The 25,858-nt window shown below is 35.3% G+C and overlaps 1 protein-coding gene across 1 annotated transcript in view; it reads right to left on the bottom strand.

Annotated features, from left to right (window-relative positions):
• Positions 1-25,858, bottom strand: part of LRP1B (LDL receptor related protein 1B) — a 1,871,701-nt gene that overhangs the window by 1,075,479 nt on the left and 770,364 nt on the right. Inside the window, exon 9 of the mRNA XM_027765590.1 lies at positions 24,525-24,782. Coding sequence (XP_027621391.1) covers positions 24,525-24,782 — 258 coding nt within the window. The remainder of the gene's footprint in view (positions 1-24,524; positions 24,783-25,858) is intronic.

The raw sequence follows: 25,858 nt of genomic DNA, 5'->3' as shown, positions 1-25,858 counted from the left end.
GAGAGAGAGAGAGCCATTCCTGACAGGGTCTCTTACATCAGCCCTTTTCTCAGTCCTCTAGCTCCTCAGGATGGAGGGTAAACATGAGAACATGCTAGTCTGCTAGTCATCAAACCCAGGATCTGAACCCATGGTTGACCATATGGCTTCCAGCTTTACTGGACAGTTGCATAACAGCTATACCACAACAGTTAGACCAAATTATTAATATAAAATAATATTTCTTCTAAAAATTCCAAAATAATCCAAAAAAGTTAGGGAATTGTTATGTAAAATAATATTTGAATAGTTTTAACTTTATATAATGATGATATAAAATTATGATTAAAAACAAAATCAGTTGTGAGACCAGCAAATAGCATAGCAGTTACATCTGTGGACTCCCACATGGGCCAACTGTGGTTTGATTCCCAGATCCAGTGACCTGAAAATTATACCAGGTGTGTGTGTGTGTATGCCCAAGGTCCTGAGAGAAGAATGGAGATGGGATTGTGGTGTGGCCATCCACCCTGGGTGGTGATTTCTCACTTTCTCTTTCATTATGTCTTTCTCCAGTGAGCACATGTGCCCTAAGGCAAAATCCTCTAAAAAGAAAGTCATTTATGGGGCCAGCAGCTGTCATAGTGGTAAAGGTACTAGATTCCCATGTGGCCTACTATGGTTAGAGTCCTGGGCTCAGAGGCTTAAAACATGCTGAGCACATATGCATGCATGTCCAGGATTCCAAAAGGAGAATAGAGGAGAAGGAATTGTGGCCTGGCCATCCCCCTGGGAGGTGATTTCTCCCTTTCTGTTTCTCTGTCTCTCCAGTGAGAGGACATGCACTACAGCAAAAATCTCTAAAATAAATAAAATAAATAAATAAATAAAGTTAATTGCTACATTCAATATGAAATAGAAAAAGAAAATTGATTGCTGTTATAATTCATGAGGAAAAAGTTAGAAAAATTAGAAAATTAAGCTTGAGATTGTTGAAATAATTATCTTACTTCTCCATATAATTTTGCACATAATTTTGCACAAACAGGATAAGCAACATAAATTGGGAGTCCTAAAATAAAAGGCCAGGCAAATCATACAGTATGAGATGGAACATTGAAATGATTATTTGCATGATTCACACATTCAAGCATTTTTCCTCCATTATTTGTATTTTACCAACAAACATTTTTGCACAGATTACATAAGTACCTGATATGATATCTTGTGGCATTTTGCATGAGTAGTTATATAATACCCTCCTTCAATTCCAAAATCTTTGTGACTATCACCATGATAGTTCCGATTTATATCAAATTCTCAAAGCTATAAAACAGAATAAAACTTACATCTAAATTAGAAAAAAGGTGAAAGGAAAGCTTCATTTTATTTTTAAGTGTGTTTTAAGAATTTAGCTGAAAGTGATTCCTATTCAGAATTTCAAATGTAACTAAACACCTCTCTTTGAAGTAACAAAAGACAATAAAATAAAATCTTTCATTTTCAAAATCTGCATTTGTCTGTCAGTAGAATTCAATTGTGCCATCTCTTGTCCGGCAAGACAAGTCTCTGTTTGATAACCATGAAGGAAGATAAAGTGCTTAAAAAGTTCTCAGACTCATTTGAGAAGAGATGTCTAGGTCTTATGGGCAGCTTGGAGAAAATCTGGGAGTCTTTTATTTAAGTAAATTGATGATTAAGGAAAGGTGTGAAATTGTTGAACCACACTGTGACACAAACGCTATGAAGAGATGATGTACACATACACACACACACACACACACACATACACACACACACACACAAATCAGGGAGCCACATTAGCAGGAAAAAGATTTTTAAGATTCCCAAAGGAGGGGTCAGCAGGTGGCATGGTGGTTAAGGCACTGGGCACTCCTACATGGCAGACCTCGGTTCTGGTTCCAGACCTGGTGGCTTGCTTTCTCACTTCTCCTCTCTCTCTAGGACTTTCTCTGGTCTAATTAAAATGAATGAATAAATAAAATTAGATAAATAATTTTTTAAAAAATAATTCTTTATTAAAAAAAAAAGACTCCCAAAGGAGAATAAGAAAACATAATAACCACCAGTTCCTAAACTTTTTTTTTTACTACACCCATAAGTAATAGGGTAAAGAAAAAAAAAAGTGTCTATTAAGAAATAATTGATCTAGATAAAAAGGAGCCAAGAACAATGGCACTGGGTACTCTGGCTCAATCTCTTCTATTCTTTGTCCATTTGAAAAAATCAGCAAGCTGAGACTCATTTTCCACAGAAACTAGAAGCTAAAGTTCTGTATGCTAATAAATGTGCATACAGAAATTCACAAACAGAACAGGTAATGAGGCTACTTTTCTGTCCATTTTGACTTTTTTCAACAGAGAAGTATGATTGTTAGAAGAAAATATATTTGCTTAGATTAGTATTTTACTGTCCACTATCTAATTTCCTTGGTGACATGTAGTGAAGAAGTGCATGTAACAGCAATTATGAGAGTGGCTTCACCACAAGCCCTTCTAAGTCTTGGACCATAGCTGTGGCTGTCCAATCTCATTTCCAGGATATTTAGAGGCAGTCAGTCATGGCAGTAGCAGCAGCAGCAGCAGCAGTAGTGAGTTTTTGATTCCAGCAGAGCTCCAGTGAAGACCTACTAAATAGTAGCTCCTAAATTTCCATGTTGTTCTTGTTGTCATTTCCAAAGACACTTTCTGGAATTCTCTTCTTTACGTCTTCCAACAATCTCAAGAGCATGCTACATTAAAGCACTTTTTAAAAAATCTTTTAATTTTTTTTAGTTTATTTGTTTCTTCCATTAGGCAGGGAGAACGAGAGAGAGAGAAGGAGAGAGAGAGAGAGATAGCACTTCCACTGACTTATTGATTCTACAATGCAAACCCAGCTTCATCCAGACCTAGATCATGGACATTCAAATGCCTGCCATACTCTGAAGGGTCTCCAGATGCAAAACTGGAAACTTTCCATGTAGGTCAATCTCACATAGATTCGTGTTTTACCGCTACACCACTGTTCAGCACCCCAACACTCTAAGACACATATTGATTTTAGTGAGATTACTGTTTCCTGCACAAAACCTAGACTGATATATTGTCAGAAAAATAATTTCTGAGAAACAATGAATTTTCTATGAAGAAAAATAAAAGACGTTATTATAATTTTGATTTTATGTACTTCTTACGACACCAAATGAATTATCAATATATTTTTAAGCACACGGACCTACAAAGCTAAGTCTTTAGACAAGGTCTGACATTTTATATGGATAATTAATTATTTTCACAGCTACATAAAAGTCAAAATAGTCTATAAGCCAGAAGAGAACTGTATAGACCTTTTTTACTTAAATTTTGGGTAAGCAAAGTAACATTTTTCCAATAATGTAAAAACCTAAAATAGAATTTTCATTGGTTGTGGGAAGAATTTTTTTTGTATGTGAAGCTTTTATGATTTAAAGTCAACATTCTTTAAATTTTCTCTACCATTCAGTTTTGAAAATGTAATGTAATTATTTCCTTCTTTGAATAGAGGTGAGCTGAATAATTCTACTTAATATAGAGATAGATACATCTTTCTTAAATAATACGTTAAAACAAAGAGATTAAATATCAAGATTAATCCTCATACTAAAATAACAGAATTTGCAGAGACCTTATATAAATTTACCAAGTTAAGAATTATCATTAAAATGATAAAGACATAGAGACATATAAAATATTTTACTCAGATACTAAAAGCATTTCTGTAACTAAGTGACCGCATATTTAAGATGCCAATTTGTTGATTTATCACCACTGATTGGATGGTCCATTGACACCAATACCAAGAGAAATTATCATAATAAATTCCTTTCTAGTGTTATGGTATTTGAGAAACCAAGTCTGAAAGTTTTCTGAAGAGCAAAGAATCGAAGCAAAGGGGATTAGACCTGAGGTTAAGACCATCTAAGTTTCAGTAGATGTTTAGAAAACTAGCAGGGTTTGGCCAGCTCCATGGTCTGGTGGTTAAGGCTGGCAGTTCCTACACGGTCAAACACAGAATTCAAATCCTGGTCCTGGCAACTTGAAAAATATTCCAGGAAAGTGTCGCCATGTGGCCAATACAAATAGAGTCAAGAAATGGAAAAGGGATTAAGACATGTCTATGGCCCATGGCGGGGGGGGGGGGGGGGGGGGGGGGTGTTTTTGGCTTTTATCATTTTCTCTGTATCTCTCTATGACAAGCAAAAGTGCCGTCTGGAAATTTTTTTTAGAAAGAAAATTATCAAGGCTCCACTATGAAATTCTATCTTTGACAACTGGACTACTTATGACTGTATCTCCAGCATAATATTTATTTTTTGAACATAGACCTATAGTCCATAAATAATTTTAAAATTGTTCACTATCTTACTATAATTTGTATCTTTTTTTCTTAAAAATTGTCTTATTTTTTAAAATATTGGAATTAAGATTCCTGATTTACAAATAATCATAATACATCATTGAGGGGTACATAATGGTTTTACAAAGCATGCAAATAGTCTGTAATCATTAAATCAAAACTAGAGACATACCCATTGTCTTAAACACTGAACATTACATGATAGTGTACATAATTAATTGTAGTTCTACTAGTTTTTGTTTTTCTGGAATTAAATTCAAACCGTAAGTGACATGCCTATTCCGCTGTTGTATACAGTTCTATCAGTTGACACTGCTCTTCTATTAAGATGTTCTGTAGGGCCAGTTGATGGTGTGATGGTTAAGGCAGCTAGATTCCGTATGACCTACTGTGTAGTTTGAATCCTAGAGCTGGTAGCTTGAAAAACATGTTGGACAGTATGCACACATGTCCAAAATTTCAAAAAATGAAATGGAGAAGAATGGATTGAAGTGTAACCGTTTCTCATGGGATGGTGTTTCCTCACTTTCCCTCTCTTTCTCTGTCTCTTTCCTCTGGCAAGCACATGCATTCTCTAGCAAATTTTTTAAAAAAGAAAAATTATATATTTTTTCACTATGTCTTTTTCTAGTTCATACAAAATGTATTACAATTAAATTAGAAGTTTCTCGACACCAGCTACATTTCTTTCTTTTTTTAGAGAAATTTTTGCTCTAGGGCATGTACACTTGCCAGAGAGACAAAGAGACAGAAAGGAAGAATCACCCCATGCGGAGATGACGACACCATAATTACCCTCCTCCTCCATTCTCCTCTTGGGATTTTGGGCTTGCACACACATGTGCCCAGTGTGAGTTTTAAGCCTCCTCGTCCAGGACTTGAACTGAGGTCAACTATGCAGGAATCCAGCAGTGTAATCATTACTCCATCTGCTAGTCCCAACACCAGCCACATTTCTAAGTTAGTATTCTATGCACTCCATGCTGAACCTCCTAAAAAGAATTCATCTTTTAGGCAAGTCCCTTTCATGGGATGAATTCCAGATACATCCAAAACTTTATTGCTAGTTTAATTTCTCTAACCTCCAATTCTGAAACAACCTCTGTTTTGTAACTACACTTCATATGGTATTTGGATCCTATAACCTTCTGTGTACACACTAAAATTAGAGTCCTGGAAAGAAATAGCTTAAAAGCCATTGCTACTGTAAGGTTCTATATTTCCTTGTAGACCCAGCCTTTATAGGTTTAGCCAAAGATATTATAACTGTATTAAAAAGTGATGGGAGGATCCAATCTAAAGATGTTCTCCTTAGAGGCATTTGTCAAATATTCTCAAAGAGATACAATATTCTCAATACGTATAACGTAACACTAGATATTTGGGATGTTAATATAGATTAGACACATACACACACTCATATGACATTTTTAGAATCAAGTCCTGAAACAGATACATATAGACACACACTAAAATACAAATAAAGTAGTTAATAGTCAAATAAATTAAAGAAACACTGAGTAAATAAAATTAAGTAGGTATTTTACAGAAGGGACTGACATTATAACTCTGTAGTAAGATTCTACTAGATAGGTTTCCCTAAACTCACTTGATGAAAAATTACTTTTCCAAGAAGATTTCTCATAACTGATATCCCCAATAATGTGTTATAGGAAATAATATTATTGTAGGTGAAACACTCACCTATTATTCTTCCCATCTTTCAAAGAAGATAAAAAGCAAAGAAAATAAGGGGAAAACAGACAAACAAATAAAAAACAAGCATTCCCTTCAAACACACACACAAACACACACAAAAGAACAACATAGTTTAAACTAAAAGCAAGCAGTGCACAGACAGTTAATAACAGAGGTAGGATCACATCAATTCACGCTAAATACTGTGGTGAAGAAAATACAAAGTGCTGTGTTTAAGCCTATGAAGACGCTCCAAAAAGTTTATGGAAAATAGAATTAAAGTACAAGTTTATTTTGGTGTTACAAAATAAAAATCCATGCATATTTTTTTTCTTTTCTTTTTTTAATAGAGATTTTTTTTGTTATAGGGCACATGTGCTTGCTGGAGAGAAAAAGAGAGAGAAAGTGAGAAATAACCCACTGGGGAGATGACCACACCACAATCTCTTCTCCTCCATTTTCCTTCAGGATTTTGGGCACACACACACACACACACACACACACACGTGCACATGCACACCAGGTGTGAGTTTAAAACTGCTGGGTCCAGGACTTGAACTGTGGTCAGCCATGTGGAAGTCCAGCACCTTAACCACTATGCCTCTTGCTGACTATGCAGTTTTTTCACAATATACATTTTCCACAAACTTTCTGAAGATCCCTCATACAAGCCTCCCTAAAATAAGAAAACAAAACTATTAAATAAAAGAAATGCTGCATGCCACTTTTATTATTTGTTTAATTAGATTCATGTTGCTTATTATCTTTAGTTTTGATGATAAGTTGCTAATATTTTGTAAACACTTTACAATAAAAAACATCTGAAGGTCAAAAACATGAGAGGAAAAACAATGTCATTTGCCTGTCAAAAATCTTTTAGGAAAAGTAAAATAAAATTTTTAAAAAGTCAGTCTTGGGGACCAGCAGGTGGCATGGTGGTTAAGGCGTAGGACACTGCCACATGACCAACCGTAGTTCAAGTCCCAGACCTGACTGCTTGCCTCCTCACTTTCTCTTTCTCTCTGTTTAAAATTAAAAAAAAAAGAATAAATAAATAAAATAAAAAGTCCTATACAAATTAATTTACATATTTAATGCAATGTTGATACACTTACCTAAGACATTCTTTCTAGAAATGAAGAAAATAATTTATAAACTTTGTATGGGATAAATAAAAGACTTCAGATCACCAAGGCAATACTATATCAAAATAATAAATAAGGAGGCATCTCATTACCTGACTTAAAAGTATACTGTAGAAAGCAATGATAATTAAACAGTATAGTATTGGCACAAAAATAGATACACAGAACGGAATAGAGAGTGTAGAAATAAACTCTAAATCATACAGTCAACGGGGCTTTGATAAAGGATATAAGACAATGTAGTGGAGAAAAGAAAGTGTCTTTAGAAAATGATGTTGGAAGAATCGGATATCTATTGGCAGAAAACTGAAACTGGACTCCTGTTTCTCACCATTAACTAGAATTAACTCAAAATGGATTGAAGGCTTAAATATAAAACCTCTAACCACAAAACTACTGGTAGAAAATAAAGGTGAAACTTTCGAAGACGTTAGACTAAGCAAATATTTTTTAAATAAGACCCTTAAAGCACAGGCAATTGTCCCTAAAATAGACAAGTAGGGTTACATTAAGCTAAAAGTTTTTTCACAGTAAAAGAGATTATAATGAAAGTGAAAAGACAGACCCTGAAATGGGAGAAGGTATTTGCAAATTATCACTCAGATAAGGAATTGATATCTGTAATATACAGGGAACACAAGTGTCTGACGCATTTAAGAAAGAAAAAAAAGAACTAATCCAATTAAAAAATAAGTAAAGAGAAGCCAACAGACAGCATAGCTATTACATCACTGGACACCCACATAGCCAACTGTGGCTCAAGTCCCACATCTGGGGCTTGGAACTCATGCTGGGCATGTGTGTGTGTGCATGCCCAAGATCCCAGGAGGAAAATGGAGAAGAAGGGATTGTGGTGTAGCTATCCTCCCCTTTGGGGTTATTTCTCACTTTCCTTCTTTCTGCCTCTGTGTCTCTTTCTGGAAAGTGCACATGCCCTAAGACAAAAACTTCTCAAAAAAAAAAAAGGAAGCAAATAAATTGAACAGACAACTCTTCAAGGAAGACTTAAGAATGGCCAAGACTCATATGAAAAAATGTTCAAAGTCTCTCATCATGAGGAAAATGTAAATGAAAACTACAGTGAGATATAATTTAATTCCAGTTAGAATGGTAGGGATAAAAATAAATAAATAATGATAAGTGTTGGTGAGGCAGCTCTGAAAAGAGAAATCTTTTATACTGTTTTGGGGAATGTAAAGTAATCCAACCTCTTGGAAACCAATACAGAGATTTCTCAAAAACCTACAAATTGAACTTCCATATGACCCAATAATCCCACTTCTTGGTATCTACCCAAAAGATGTGAAAATGCTCAATCGGCAAGACATCCACCACATCCATGTTTAATGCAACATTTACAATTGCTAAAACATTGAACAAAGTGTCCAAAACAGATGATATACTATGAAATATTACACAGCTATAAGAAAATGAGATCCTATTGTTTGACTTAAAATGGATGAATATAGATGATGTAATGTTGAGCAAAATGAGCCAGACTTTAAAAGATACACATTGTTATGCCCCCACTTATGTGTATTCAGGGTCTGTATTTTATGGCAGAAGTTTCAGAGATCAGGAGATGTGATGGTAGAGTGAATCAGTGTGGATGCTAGAGGCAGTAAAGGGGGAAAGTTGTTGGTAGAGAGTTATTGGTAAATGTTGGATGTGAGTTAAAAAAAGAGGTTATAAATGATTAATTTTTATTTATAAGAGAAAAATAAACCAAACCCTTTTTTTGTATTGTCTTAAATAGTTCACAATACTGTGTAATTATTAATTTATCTGTCATCAAAAGAGCATTTTGCCTATAAGGAATGTCTGACTAGAATTCAAAATGTTTACAATCTTTTGTGAAATTATAGTTTTTCATTCATTTTTAAGCCATTGTCATAAATATCACGTTCATTTTTGGAATATATGAAATTGCAACTGTAATTTATTTTGTCAATGTTTTTTGAATTAATTGCATAATATTTTTGATTTAAAAAGCTTTTATAAGAGAGAAAACAATTATATTTAAAAAGAAAAAAATCAAATAATATCAAATAAATATTAGATTAGAAATTGTGTTATTTATTTACTTAAGGCTATTTGCAACAAAATTAATACTTTTTCCTCTCTTCTTTCTCTGTTCTCTTTTCTCTCCTTCCCTACTATTTTCTTTCTTTTATCAAGTTAGAAACAATAATTTCAATAAGTTGAGGCTTATGGATTTCAAATATATTTAATGATTTATTCATGATGAGAAAAGTATCTTGCCTTCCAAATTTCTGACTGGTAGATAAAGTAGACTTGCTACATATGTTGTACCAGATATACGGCACAGTAATGGGATTATCAAAAGATTCCCATTGAGATGAAAATCCTTTAATGAAGCAAGCATATGTGAATTTGAACAAAAAACAGTAACATTGAGATTAGTGATTTAGAAGTTCCATACAGCATCAGCATACTTTGAAAGGGAATATGTTTGTGTCTAGTGTGGCTAAAATATATTTTAACAAGTGTATAAAATGAAATGGATATAAAGAACTGAAGCCTAGTACATTGCTAATATCTGCTTTGGTAAGTCTCAAGCTTGTTGCCAAATCACAATAAAATAGCAAGAGTCTTTGCAACTTGACAACTGGACTAACATAAGACAAATTAATAAAGGAAAGATGTGCTAGGAGAGTTCTTTTGGTTTTTCTTTTATTTTTCTTTTCTTTTCCTTTTTTTGTTTAAGCTAGTCATTTAGGAAGCCATTTAATGGCTATGTACTGATGTAAATCTGGATGAGTTACTTACTTCAAAGCATAAATTCATCTAGTGTTAATGCAAAAATTAAGGGATAATTTAATACTAATGCCTATGACATTAAGCATTAGACATTCTGAAAGTTCTCTGGAAATCTCTCAGACTAAGATCTTTGCTCGTTTTAACGGACCATTTTTGACTCCAAGGATGGCCCGATCTCATCCCAGCAGGAGCAGATTGTATTAATTAGCTTCACACCCACATGCACACAAATACAAAGCCATGTCTCAAAAGAAAAGTCATTTTCATGTTTCCATATAAATTTGCTAAGTAGAAGATGAGACGCTTTTAAGAATTATCTAGAGTTTAATAAAATACGTCTTTTCTTATAAAACAGTAGTTGATGAAAATAGTTCTGAGAATAAAGAACAGTAATAGCCTTGTAGAGAATGTGCTTTGAATGTGCTTCATCGAGGCTTTTTAGAAAATAATATAAAGTCAGTTATTTCAACCAAGATTCTCTCCAGGATTCTCGCACATTATTTAAATCCCCACAAGATATGACGATCAAAAGTCTGGATTCTAAACAGCTGAAAAACAAAAACAACCCACCTTGTTTTTGTCTGTTACTGTTTTGTTATTGTTTTGTTTTGTTTTTGACTTAGAGCACATGAATTTGCTGGAGAAAGACAGAGACAGAGAGAGGGAAAATGAGAAATCACTCCCCTGGGGGGAAGACCACACTACAATCTCCTCTTCTCCATTCTCTTCTTGGGATTTTGGACATGCATGCACATGTGTCCAGTGTGATTTTTTTCAAGCCATAAGGTTTGAACTCAAACCACAGTTGGCTTTGTGGGAGTCCAGTGCCTTAACCACCTTGCCAACTGCTGGCCCCAACTTACTTCGTTTTGTAGGAGAGATGGAGAATAGGAAACCTAGGTCACAGAGTAAATGTTGTTCTTAAAAAATCTTACTAGCACACAAGATAAGGATGATCATCATCATTACTTGTTCAGTTCTCCTAAGCTAGGGACTGACTAATTTTCAAACAGAATTCTAGAACCAGAATTGATCACTTGCTCAGCATGCTTCATCTCTAGTGGATACTGAAAATAATAAATCCCCAAGTTTGAGGTACCTCGTAGAGCCTTTCAGAGGGTGAACAAAATCATTGATACTTTGACCCTGTTCTTTTTTTCTTAACCTAAAAGGTATCTGGGGTCTAATAATAAAAACCAAGTATATAGGATTGGAACAGAAAGTATATCAGCCAGTGTATCCACCATTTTATGCATTCAAGGATCTGTACACGTAAGACTGCAAAACCTCCTTCTCAGGGATACAGTTTTTCAAAATAAGGGAAGAAAAGGGTTAAAACATTTAGACTGTGTCATTTTGTTTGATCACTAAATTAAAAATTAATTAACTTCTATTTTAGGATCTTTGGCTCTAACACTATTTAATTCTAACTGCCCTGGTTGGGAACTCAAAAAAGTTTGGATCAAGATGTCCCTATATTGGGACCAGCAATTAGCATAGTGGCTTTGTCACTGGACTCCCATATAGTCGACCATGGTTCAAGTCCCGGATCCGGCAGCTTAAACTCACGCTGGGCGCATGTGCATGTTTGCCCAAGTGTCTGAGAGGAGAATGGAGGAGAAGGGATTGCTGTGTGGCCATCCCCCATGGGGGGTGACTTCTCACTTTCTGTCTCTCTGTCTCTCTGGCGAGTGCATGCGCCCTATAGCAAAAATCTCTCTCAAAAAAAAAAAAAAAAGTCCCTATATTCACTGAGGTTAGATTCCCAAAATACATCTGTAGATATATCCTGGGAAGTCAGAGGCTGAGTCCAAATAAAGGCATTAGTCACTGAGCACATGCTCTCAGGATCTCGGAAATGCCCAAATTAATCTGTGAGAATGCCCTCCAAACGCAGGCCAGACCTCACTTATCCATCACATGAGCAGGTTCTCTGCATGTCTCTGGTCAGGATCTAGACCTCAGCTCCTCACACTACTTACCACCTTTGTTTGCTCAACCTAAATTTATTTAAAACAGAGAAATGCTTTGCTAGAATTTGATTCATAGACAAGTAAAACTCACAATACTACCCTTAAAGGAGTTGCCCTTTTATTTGGGAAAAGGTAAAAATACAATTAAAACATAATGAATTTGTGCTAGGACGACCTTGGGTGGTGCAGTGAGGAAGAACAGTTAAACTCAACTTTAAAACTTCTGGAAAGCATATGAAACTTAAAGAATGAATAAGAAATGCTTGCTTAGGGACCAGCAGTTGGCAACTATGTTGCTGGACTCCCTTGTAGTCCACCGTGGTTCCAGTTCCAGATCTGGTCCTTTAAACTCATGCAGGGCACATTTGCATATGTGCCCAAGATCCTGAGAGGAGAATGGAGGAGAAGGGATTGCAGTGTGGCCATCCCTCCCACCCCCTGGCAGTGATTTCTCATTTTCTGTCTCTTTGTCTCACTCTGTGTTTCTTGTGAGTGAACATGCTTGATAGCAAAAACCTCTCCAAATAAAAAAAAGAAAGAAATGCTTGCTTATAGAAAATAAGAATATAAGTTCTATGATGAACAAGCAGTACATGCAAGCTCACATATTTAATTGTCCATTTGAGAGAACAAAGTGCATTAGAGGAAGCCTTAAATACTGCTTTATAGCTACACGTGGAATTGAAGTGGGAAGGGACAGGCAAGCTAAGTCAGCTATCTACACAGAACCCAGATGATGAAATTTCATCTTATCCTTAGAAAACTGGAAAGCTAATAAATAGTTTTGAGGTAAAGGCTTCTTATTAACTTAAAAAAAAAAAGATTCTACTTTTTTTTTCGTAAATTGAAAACCATTTTGAGTAACATAATGTACTTTTTCTTTTTTAGAGAAATTTTTGCTATAGGACACATGTACTTCTCAGACAGAGAGAGACAGAAATCAAGAATTCAGCCCCAGAGGGGGTGACCACACCACAATCTTTTCTGCTCCACTCTCCCAGTCTGGATTTTGGGCACACATGCACACATGCCTGGTGTCAGTTTCAAACCACCAGATCCAGGACTCAAACCTGTGGTTAGCTATATGGGAGTCCAGCGATGTAACTATTATGCCATAGCTGGCCCCATATTTGTACATTATTATGGGGTACAGTGTGATTTTTAAGTATATAAATACAAAGTGTAGTGATCATGTCAGGGAAATTAAAATACACATCATCTGAAACACGTAACAGTACTTTGAGCTCAAAATGTTCAAAACCCTCTCTTTTTGATGTTTTGAAATATATAATACATTACTGTTAACTGTAGTTACCTTACTATGCTACAGAACATTAGAACTCATTCTTATCTAATTTCAGTTTTGTATTCGTTAACCAACATCTTTGTATCTGCACGCTTAACACTTTGCAGCCTCTGGTAACCACTATTCTACTCTCTACATTTTGTGTTTTAGTTTGCTGCAGGGAGAGAGAGAGAAAGAGAAGGAAAGTGAAAAACATCCTCTAGGAAGATGGCCACACTGTAATTCCTTCTCCATCCTCCTCTCAGGATTTTGTGCATGGATGCGCATGTATTCAGCATGTTTTCCAAGTCTCTGAGTTGGGGACTCAAACTGCACAGTCGACCATGTGGGATCCAGCCATCTTAATCACCATGCCACTGGCTGGCCTTATTCCTACTTTAATGATATTAACTTTTTAATTTTTAAAAATTATTTGTATCCTGCTACTTTACTGAATTTATTTATTAACTCTAGTAAATTGTGTGTATATATTCTTTTGTATTTTCTATGTATATAACTATACTATCTGCAAATAGGGACAGTTGATCTTTTCCTATTTGAATGCCTTGTATTTTGCTCTCTTGAATGATTGCACTGGCTATAACTTCCAGCACTAAGAGATTAAATTTTTAGTTTCTACATGAGTGATAATGTATGATTTTTCCTTTTCTGTGCCTGGTTTATTTCACTTAACATAATATCATACAGGTTTGTATGTGTTGCCTCAGATGACAAGGTTACATTCTTTTTAGTGGCTAAATAGTATTCCATTATATGTATGTATGTATACACACATGTACACACAAAAATGGATATTTATACCATGTTTTCTTCATTCATTCATCTGTCAATGGACACTCAAGTAAATTGGATATTTTGGTTATTATGAATAATTCTGCAATAAACACCGAAGTGCAGATGTCTCTGTAATATACCATATTGATTAAGAATTTCCCTGTTTTCTTCTAGTAGTTTTATAGTTTGGAGTCTTACATTTAAGTCTTAAATCAATTTGAGTTGATTTGTGTACACAGTAAGAGATAAGAGTCTAGTTTCACTCTTATGCATATGGAAATCCAATTTTCGCAGAACTATGGCAGAGATGATTCATTTCCCCAGTGATGTTTCCTGGTAACTTTGTTAAAAGTTACTAGATTGTATAAGTGAACTTATTTCTGGTTCTATTTATTCTATTCTATTGATCTATGTCAATAGTTATCTTGTTCCAATGCCATGCTGTTTATGTATTATGGCTTTGTAGTATGTTTGAAGTCTAATAGTGTGTTGTCTCCAGCTTTATTTTGTTGCATAGAATTGCTACACTGTTCTGGATCTTTTGTGATTCCACCCAAAAAATTTTATGATTGTTTTTTCCATTTCTATAAAGAATACCATGGATATTTTGATAGGGATATATCGAATCTGTAGACCAATTTGGGTAGTATGAGCATTTTAACAATATTAATTCATTCAGTCAATGAACATGGGTTGTCTTTCTATAATTTGTATCATCTTCTATTTTTTTTCTAGTCAGTGTTCTCTAGCTTTCATTGTAAAGATCTATCACATCTATGCTAAATTTATTCCTAGGTTTGAATGTTTCTTTTTTTTTATTTTGTAGTTATTGTAAATGGATTTTTTACATGTTTTTCAAGTAGTTCACTATTGAAATACAAGATCACCATGGTTTTCTTAAGTTGATTTAGTATCCTGCAACTTTACTGAATTATTATCAGTTCTAAGTGTTTTGTTATGGAGTTTTCATATATACATATATGTGAAGAATCACATCATCTTCATGCCTTTTGTATTTTGTTTTTCCTTTTGCCTAATTGCTATGATTAGAACTTCTATTATTATGTAGAATAGGAGTAGTGAGAGTGAATATCCTTATCTTTGTCTCCCTCTAGTTAATAGAGAAAAAACTCTTAGCTTTTTCCTATTTGTTACGTTATTAATTGTGGGTTTGTCATGTTTGGCCTTTAGGTTATTAAGTAAGATTCATGAAATTATATAAAATTTGTTGAGTAATTTTATCATTATCGATATAATTTGATATTGTATTTTTCTAATACTTTTTTATGTCAATTTAGTTTTTTCCTTCATTCTGTTGATTGATGTATTCCATGTATTGATTTACAAATGTTAAACCATGCTTGCATCCTTGGGATAAATTCTACTTACTTATAGTGTATAATCTTCTCCATGTGCTGTTGGAATTTGTTTGCTAATATTTTGTTGAGCATTTTTGCATCTATGTTCACCATTAATATTGGCCAATAGATTTGTTTTATCTTGATCTAGTTTCAGTATCAGGAGAATACTGATCTCATAAAATTACTTTGGGAGTATACTCTCACTTCCACATTTTAAAATAGTTTGATAAGAATTGGTGTTAATTCTTCATAAATTTTTTTAGAGTTCAGCAATGGGCTATAACCCTGGGCCTATATTTGGGGGGAGAATTTTTGTAAGATTTTTGCCATGGGGCAAGAGCACTTGTTGAAGAGAGATTATAGACAGAGAGAGAGAAGGAAAAGTGAGAAACTAACCTCTGGGAGGATGGTCACCTCATAATCCCTACTCCTCTGTGGTCCTCTTGCAGTCTTGGGCATGCACAAACAATTTCTAGTATGATGTTCAAGTCTCTAGGTCTGGGACTCAAACAGCAGTCAGCCATGTGGGAGTCCAGAACCTTAACCAACATGCCAGCTGTTGGCCCTGGTGGACTTTTTTATTACTGATTCAATCAAATTACTTCTTACTATTTCTTTTCTATTTTTTCCTGGTTCAAACTTGGTAGGTTGTAGATGTTCAGGAGTTTATGCATTTTGTCAAGATTTCCTTATAAATTGCGGGACCAGCAGTTAGCGTAATGGCTATGTCACTGGACTCCCACGTAGTCGACAATGATTTGTGTCCCGGACCCGGTGGCTTAAAACTCATGCCGAGCGTGTGTTCGTGCGTGCCCAAGATCCTGAGAGGAGAATGAAGGAGAAGGTATTGAGGCTTGGCCATCCCTCCGGGGGGTGATTTCTTGCTTTCTGTCTCTCTGTCTCTTTCTGTCTGTCTGGCAAGCACATGCACCCTGTAGCAGAAACATCTTCAACAACAACAACAACAAAAAAGATTTCCTTATAGGTTGCTATACAGTTGTTCATAATAGCTTTGAATTTTTTTTGTATTTCTGTGGTATTGGTTGTAATATCTTCTTTTTTATTTCTGATTTTACTTATTTAAGTCTTCTAGTTTTTTCCTTAGTCTAGCTAATTGTTTCTTGATTTTATTTCTCTTTTCAAAAAACAACAATCCATTTCATTGTTTATATTGTGTTTCAGTCTCAATTTTATTTCTGGTCTGATTTTATTATCTCTCTAATTTTGGGCTTTGTTGGTTCATGTTCTTCTAGTTTTATAATGTCTACTGTTAGGGATTTTTTTTTTTTTTTTTTTGAGAGATTTTCACTGTAGGGCGTGTGCGCTCGCCAGACAGACAGAGAGAGACATAGAGACAGAAAGCGAGAAATCACCCCCCAGGGGGGATGGTCACGCCGCAATCCCTTCTCCTCCATTCTCCTCTCGGGATCTTGGGCACGCACGCACACGCGCCCGGCGTGAGTTTTAAGCCACTGGGTCCGGGACACGAACCGCGGTCGACTACGTGGGAGTCCAGCGACATAGCCATTACGCTAACTGCTGGTTCCCATTAGGGATTTTTTTGTAAATGTTTCTTTTTGTTCTTTTTGTGATGTGTTATAGGTATTTATTTATATAAACCTTTTTCTAGGTATTCTTTTTCAAGTACCCTGCAGATTTTGTTGTTGTATTTTCATTTGTTTCAAGAAATTTTTAAATTTTCTCCTTAATTTTTTCATTACCCCAGTGGTCCTTCTGGAGCATGTTGTTTACTTTTCATGTACTTGTGCAACTTGCAAAATTATTCTTGTTGATTTCTAGTTGTATTCCATTATGGTCAGAAAAGCTACCTGATATGATCTCTATTATCAAAAACGTTTTGAGATTTGTTTTGTAGACAAGCATATCATCTGTCTTGGCAAATGTGCCACATAATGATGAAAACAATACGTATTCTACAGTCATTGAATAAAATGTTTTATAAATGTCTGTGAGGTCCAGTTGCTGTATATTACAGTTTAAATCCAATGCATTTTTATATCTTTGTAGATCTGCTTTTTTGTGTTTCTGTGTAGATGATCTGTCCAATGCTAAGACTGCTGTGTTGAAGTCCTAAATTATTATTGTATTGGATTCTCTCTTTTCCTTTAAGTCGGTAATATTTTTTTACATATTTGGATCCTCTAATATTAGATTCACATAGATTCACAATTGTTATATATCCTTGTTGGATATTTCCCATCATATAATGACTATCCTTCACTCTTTTTGGAGTATTTGAGTTTCAAGTCTTTTTTATCTAATATAAATATAGTAACTTCTGCTTTTTTCTGGTTTCATCTACATGGAAGGCTTCTCCCCCCATCCCTTCACTTTAATGCTACATTTTTACACATGAGGTGGGTTTCTTGTACAGGGCATATCGTTGGTTTTATTTATGTATGTATTTATTTATTTATTAGAGGATTTTGCCTTAGGATGTGCACTCACCAGAGAGAGAGAGATACAGAGACAGAGACAGTGAGAGGAAAAGTGACAAAGCATCCCCTCAGAGGAGTTGGTCATGCCACAATCCGTTCTCCATTCTCCTCCCATGATTTTGGGCGTGCACGCACATGCACCCACATGAGTTTCAACCCACCAGGTCCAAAATTTGAACCACTGTCAGTCATCGGGATTCCAGTGACATAATTGCTATGCCATCTTTGGCCCTTTATTTTTTAATCCATTTAGTTAGTCTTTTATTTTTTTGATTGGGGAATTTATTTAATTTGCATTCTAGGTTATTTAAATAAATGGACACTTACTCATAATGTTAAGTGTTTTCAGATTGCTTTATATTTTTTTTCCTTCTTCCTCACTTATTGTTTAATTTTGCAATTTGGTCTTTTTCTGTAATTATAAGGTTTAATTTCTTGTTCTTTCTCATTCATGAACCATTCTACTGATTAGTTTTATTCTTTTGTGTATTCTATGGTATTAGTTTCTGCCCTTGTGAATCCAGATGTATAACTTCAGATATTTCTTGCAAAGCCAGTCTACTAGTGATGAATTCCTTCATTTTTTGTTTATGAAAGACTTCATTTCTTTCATTCCTCAAGAATAACTTTGTCTGGTATAGTATTCTTGGCTAGCAGTATTTATTTTAACAGGTTGAATATTCATCTGATTTTCTCCTGACCTGTAGCATGTCTACTGGGAGATCTGCTGTTAATCTAATGAGAATTGTGTGGGAGAGCCAAACTAACACCGTCCTTTTGTCCCTCCACTTTTCCATTGTACCCTGAAGACTGAGCCTGAACAGCAGTTTTCTCATGAGTTAAATTCTTACCTAGGAGTCATTCTGACCCTCGAGATAACAACTTCTAGCCACTAGTCTTAACAATAGAAAGCCTAAGGATTTTTGATCTTTAGTCTTGAGCAATCATAATATCCTTCCCTTGTCCTTAATAATAGGGAGACTGGTATGGTGCAGAAGAAAGCAGAGCCTGTAGCTGTGCTGATCCCTAACTCCCATTTATTAGCTACCCACAATATGAAACTGTTGTCAAATCTTCATTTTGGGGGAGACTAGAGCACAGCCAGACAAGGAGTCCTTTATATGTGACCATATACTTTTATTATACTGTTTTTAGTATTCTTGTCTTTGACTTTTGACAGGTTAACTATAATGCTCTTTGCATAAATTTTTTGGGTTGTATCTATTTGAGGACCTTTAAGCCTCCTAAATATGGATCTCCGTATCTCTTTTAAAATTTGGAAAGTGTTTTAGCTATTATTTCATTAAATGTGTTTTCTATGTCCTCTTCGTCTCTTTTTCAAGAATCCTTGTCATTTGAATATTTATTTACTTCATAGTATCCCACAGATCCAATAAGCTTTCTTCACTTTTTAAGAAATTCAACTAAGTTATTAAAAAAAAAAAAAACCCTCTTTTCAAGTTCAGAAATTCTTTTTGTTGTTTAAAGTCTTGATTGTGGGGCAACAGATGGTGTAGTAGTTACATTTCTGGACTCTCACATGACCATGGTTTGAGTTCTAGATATGGTGGTGTGAAACTCATGTTGGATGCATGTGCATGTGTGCCCAAGATCATTGGAGGAGAATGGAAGAGAAGGGATTGTGGTGTGGCCATCCCCCCTAGGGGGTTATTTCTCACTTTCTCTCTCATGTTTCTGTCTCTTTTTAGCAAGCACATGTACCCTAAGGCAGAAACCTCTAAAAAAATAAAATAAAATAAAATATTGATTGTATTTTTTATTTCACTAATCAAATCCTTTAGCTTCAAGATTTCCTCTTGGCTTTTGATGATATTTATCTCTGCTGAATTTCTCATGTAATAAACTAATTTCCCAATTTTGTTGAATTATTTATTTGTGCTCTTTCTATCTCCTTGAGTATCTTTCAGATAATTATTCTGAAAACTTTTTCAGGCATTATATATATGTGTGTGTGTGTGTGTGTGTGTGTGTGTATATATATATATATATATATATATATATATATGTATATATATCTGTTACTGAAGAATTATTGTATTCCTTTGGAAGAGTTTTATTTTTTTTATAAAATGTTTCTTGTGTCCCTACATTGATACCTTCACAGCTGGTAGAATAAGCAGTATTTCAGATTTTATGAAGTATTTTTTTATGTGGAAAGATTCTTCCTGTACATATGTCCTATTATAGTGCTGACAGGGTAGGGTTTCATGGCTTTGGTTCTAGGTGGACACAGTAGTATAGTCTCTGTATAATTTCTTTGACTGTAATCAACATCAGTAGGGCATGAGAGTACCTTGACTAGAGTACAAATGTCTGAGAAGACAATGGTATGGCTTTTTTAGGGGCTAAGGGCACTGGAGGGAAGAGGAAATTTTCATGCTCTAGGTGATGGGTGCACAGAAAGCAGAGGTCCCGCTAGTTTAGAAGTTGATTGTCAGTGACAGAAACAGGGCCCAAGGCTGCTGTCCTTAGGTCCTGTGTGTGTGTGTGCATGCGTGCAAAGCACAAAGAAGCTCTGCCTGCCCAGCGGGCAGGGTCATTGGCAGTAGGAATGGCAGTGCCTGAGTTAGTAACTTAAGGTAGGGCAGTGCCATTGCCCACTGAGCCCATAGTTGCCAGTGGGGTATGGTAGTGGCTGCACACAAGCTGATGAGCTCAGGACCCAGGTGGAATTTGGAGACTTGGCTAGTGAAGGAGATAGTCACCAGGAGTAGCAACCTGGCCAATGAGTTCAGACCATGAGTGAAGCACACACAGCCTATTGCAGTGGTGGAGGGAGGGACTCACTGATGGTGGGGGTAGGGTTGTGGGTAGTAGCAATGATTACAGTCATGAGGTTGCAATATCTTCAGTCTCTGGGTGAGATCCATGCCTCAAGCTGGAACCCCACCAGTTTAGGGGCCTTGAGTTGCTGGCAGCTGCAGTTCTAGCAGGCTCAGAGAAAGGTTGTGGAGTCTATTCTGACTCTAGCTGTGGTGTCTATGCCATGCAGTATCCCTGTCAACTGAGAAAGGAGATTTTCCAGAGGAGCCAAGTCCTCAGTTACATTTATGTTTGTTTCCCTAGTTGAGGGAGTGATTTTACTACTGTGCTTTTTCCTAGAGTTCAGGGTGTTGGGTGTGTAGATTGCAGGGTCATGCTTGTACCATTGGTTTCAACCAGGTCCTGGCATTGGAACCTTTTAGGTGAGCATAGTGGGGTGACAACAGAGCCTCAGAGATGTGGCGACATAACGACTATGGGCCTCCAGGGCAGGATGTACTCTAGCTGTGACTTTGTCCTCAAAATGTTGCTGTGTCATCAGAATTTAGGTTCCAGGGGGCGAAGAGGGAATGCTGTGAGTTTGTTCTTTGGGAAAAAAGCACCTGAATAATTCCATGCAACATTCTATGCTGGGCTCATGGTCTGTGATGACTATAAGGATCTTCTGTAGCTAGGACTGCAGGTGTCCGTGATAGTGCTAGGCCTGCTGTTGATCTCTACTAATATTCCCTTCACTAAAGGAGATCTTGCCTGTCTCTGGTACAACCCTAGCCAAATGCTTCCCTTTCTTCTCCATCTTGCTATCCTGAGTTTCTGTGCTTCATAGTTTTTCATCTCTCTCTTTTTTTTTTTTTTGATGAATTCCAGTGTTCTCTTTATCCTTCACTAGAAGTACAGACACTTATTTGTCATTTTGACCTTTCTTTGGTTGAGCTGTGGCTACTTGGCCATTTTGCTCTAATCAATCTAGAATTCCTGCACAAAACAAACACTAAATATTGTCCTCTAATATTATGTGATTTGTAGACTGTTGCTAACTAAAAGAAAATGGGTAAGATTAATAGAAAACTAAAGTAAATGTCATATTTCAAAAATTAACCAATCAAAGATTTAATTTTGTGGATCTAGGAAGAGGTTCAAATGGAAAATGAGTTAAGGGTCACATTAAAATCAGATTATAAAAAACTTAGAAGTTAATTAATGGGGTTAACCTAAGCCCATGAAGAAGAAATGTTTAGCCAGGCATGCTCTACTGGGCTAGAGATGAGCCCATCGTGAATCGAGACAAGCTAGTCAACTTCATATTAGAATCTTAAAAAAAGATCCTCAAGTTTTACACAGTATTGAAGAATCACACATAAAAACAAAATAAAAGTGCCTACTGTCCAATGACAATATGGTTCAGCGACATAGCCATTAACATGGGAGTCCAGTGACATAGCCATTACGCTAACTGCTGGTTCCCAGTGTCATTTAGTTTCTCAGAGGAGTCTCAACTCTCCCCTTGGTAAAAATAAATAAATAATACTTCCCTGTTGTAAATAGTCCTTTATCACTCTCAGTAAAATCTAGGTGTTATTTTTTGGGGTAGATTCATCTTTCTGGTGTAGGAGAAAGAACAATGTGTTTAGATGTTCCATTTCTGTCTTCTTTTTAGTCATTCAGCTCTACCTAACACATAAGCTTTGAGTTAAAAATCTGCCTATTAGAAACAGGAAGGGTGTATCTCTCCTGATCCGCCAGCCCACAAAGATGAAATCTGTATCCAATGAGATGAGACATGCAAAATACTTTTAACATTGCAATAAGATGTGCACTACTATTACATGTTACCATGAACATTTTAAATGTAAGTCAGTTTGACACGGAATGATTAAGTTTCTTCTCACACTAGTCCTTGGAAAAATACAATTTTCATATTTTTTCAAAAAAAGAATGTACACTTCAGGTGAGTTCAAAGAAAAGCACCTGCAGTGAATAGGGTGGTTAGAGCTAAAGAGAGAACCCATGGATAAGCAGATAGAGACAGGGATTGAGGCAAACTTCCATCAGTTCATTATTTTTGCTTATATGGTGTGACAGAAATTTTATGCAATTATACATGCAAAGAATATTCAAACCTCATTATCATCCCACAAATTGTCTTGGTGAATGCAGGCCCCATCATATTCCATGGCAGCTCTCCTGTGACATGTTGATAAAATGCATGGCCTACAAGTAATGACAGAAGAGCCCAGCCCTGCCTACACCCTGTCCTCCCAAAATGAAATTATTTCCACATATTTAATCGCTCTTTTCTAAAGTGGATATGAAGCTGCATGACTTAAACCTGACTTCATCAAAAATTACTTACCCTAATTAGAGTATCTCCAATGCATTTAATTGTTTTGTGGTTCAGAATATTCTAGTCAACATTTTAGTGAATGACATAAAGAAAATCAGTCTATTTTTCTAGATTTGACAAACATTGTTTTATAAGTCAAATACAATCTAAGCTCTAGAATAGCTTACAAATATTTTGATGTATAATTGTTTTACCATCTCCAGATTTATTTAAAAACAGTTGTTTGTAAAATGCATAATAAAGAAGAGATCACTATTATTATCAGGGTATAGTCACTGAAGGAAAAAAATTTGCTTAAGTAGGCTTGGAAAATTATTTTACCTAGAACTTTAGTGAATAATCTGACTTTTTGGCTGTTCACATTCCATTTGCTGGAAACTAAAGATTTTTGGTTAGTTTAGGTAATCATTAACATGGCAAAGACTGGGTTTTGTGTTCAGTTTCCAAGTTCAAACTAAGCCAATGCTGAAATATGTAATGATAAGGCAGCATTCCTTTTGCTGCTATTACTTGTTAGTTCTTATTTATTATGAATGACCATTTCTCCACAGAATCTTTGAAAAACCCAGCAGCCACTGCTTTCTTTAGGCTTTTCAGGCAATTGTCAAAATAAATGGCTTCATCAACTGTTTTATTTATATTAAAAAAGATGTTAAAAATGTATTTGTTAAGCATTTATATTCATTTAAATATATAAAATCATATAACTATTCTTTTTTGCTTAACTACTTTTACATTTCTCTACAAATTTTTGTTAATAGTATTTGTAAAAATGAGGGTTTTTTTCTATAAATTAGAAATGAAATAGTCATACATTAAGATTCCCATGCACAGAATTTCACTAGGAATATACAAGCAAATTTTTATATTCTTATGTGAAGAGTAGAAAGAGGAGTGAGAGAATATGTGTGTCTCTGTGTGTGTATAATAATTTAATTTCAGTTTATGGGAATATATAAGAAGAGGAGGACAGTAATTATCAAATTTTTGACCTGAGACATCAAAGTGAATCACAAATTATGTTATTTTATCAAAATGGAATGTATATAAAATAAAGCTCTGATATTTTTGAGGGGAATAGGGGGAAGTCAGTAAGCATAGATACTTACCACCATTAGCATACATTTAAATTTTCAAAGTTTTTTTTATCTTTTTAACAAACACTACAGTCGAAGAAATTACAATAATCAACTCTGTTTCTTGCTTTAAAAAAATTATCACACCTTTACTATTATATTGTGAACTATCACTCAGTGAAAAAATCACGATTTCCAGCTAGGTGACACTGTAATAAGCATTAAGGAAAGAATTAAGTTTACTCTGCAATGTACTACTTACATAAATAGAGCAGCTATATGTGTATAAGCAAAATTCGCACTGAATACAGTTATCTGAGTGCATTTACATTTGGATATGCAGCTTTCCAACAGCCAAGCTAAACTAGATATCTGAGATTCTTGCCTACTGGTCTATAAATCAAATTAGCAAAGCATGGCACATAATACTGAACTGAAACACTCACTGTGGAAAGATTGAAGGATATTGATTGTCCATTCATCAGTTAATCTTCCTGTTTTTGTTATCTGGATACATTTGAGTTGATTTGAAGACTCTCTTGATTCAATCCAACAGATTGTATCTTCATTATAAATAAAATCCAGAGTATGAATTTCATTCCCATTGACTGAGCTTAAGGTTGCCATTTTACTTCCATTCAGAAAGAAAACTTCAATTGTTTCAGAATTTGCAATTAGAAGCATAGGTGGCCTATCTGTAGGTTCTGGAATAAAAGAGAAAGAGGAAAATAAGCTCAGCTAGAAGGTCGCTTTTTTTATTTTTTTCTGTGTTACAATTTTGCATTACTCATTGAAAGTTATTTCTATTTTTTAGTGCATCCTTATGGTTAAAAAAAAACTTGCTTGGAAAAAGGGCTTTTTAATAAACCATATCTATGCTTCACTGAAAATTTGAGCTCAATCTGAGGAAAGCATACTCTAAGATTAAGCTTATTTTTTTTCCTTAGTCATATGTTGTCAAAATGTAAGGACAATGCCATTTACTTTCATTGTTCGTAAATAAAAAAAGTGCTAGTAGTTTTTTTGTTTTGTTTTGTTTTGTTTTATTCTGTTTTGTTTTAGTAATGATGTTGAATCTGAACTGACCTCTCAAATACTTCGCTGACTTCCCTTGTAAGCAAGGGCATGCCTTTTGAGGTGAATATATGAGGTCAGAAATTGATTCTCTGGAGCAGAAGATGAAAAACTCATAGGTTCATCCAAAGAGTGCACCTGTGGCCTTGCCTGAGTGTCTCCCTGACCAGTGCCAAGGAGGACCGAACAGCCACAGATAATTTTGCATTACTCATTGAAAGTTATTTCTATTTTTTAGTGCATCCTTATGGTTAAAAAAAAACTTGCTTGGAAAAAGGGCTTTTTAATAAACCATATCTATGCTTCACTGAAAATTTGAGCTCAATCTGAGGAAAGCATACTCTAAGATTAAGCTTATTTTTTTTCCTTAGTCATATGTTGTCAAAATGTAAGGACAATGCCATTTACTTTCATTGTTCGTAAATAAAAAAAGTGCTAGTAGTTTTTTTGTTTTGTTTTGTTTTGTTTTATTCTGTTTTGTTTTAGTAATGATGTTGAATCTGAACTGACCTCTCAAATACTTCGCTGACTTCCCTTGTAAGCAAGGGCATGCCTTTTGAGGTGAATATATGAGGTCAGAAATTGATTCTCTGGAGCAGAAGATGAAAAACTCATAGGTTCATCCAAAGAGTGCACCTGTGGCCTTGCCTGAGTGTCTCCCTGACCAGTGCCAAGGAGGACCGAACAGCCACAGATTCTTTCAGTG

The sequence above is a fragment of the Tupaia chinensis genome, unplaced genomic scaffold, assembly GCF_000334495.1.
Source record: "Tupaia chinensis unplaced genomic scaffold, TupChi_1.0 Scaffold138757_1, whole genome shotgun sequence".
NCBI lineage: Eukaryota > Metazoa > Chordata > Mammalia > Scandentia > Tupaiidae > Tupaia > Tupaia belangeri.
Note: the sequence above shows the minus strand (reverse complement) of the source record. Positions and strands in the feature narration are given on the sequence as shown.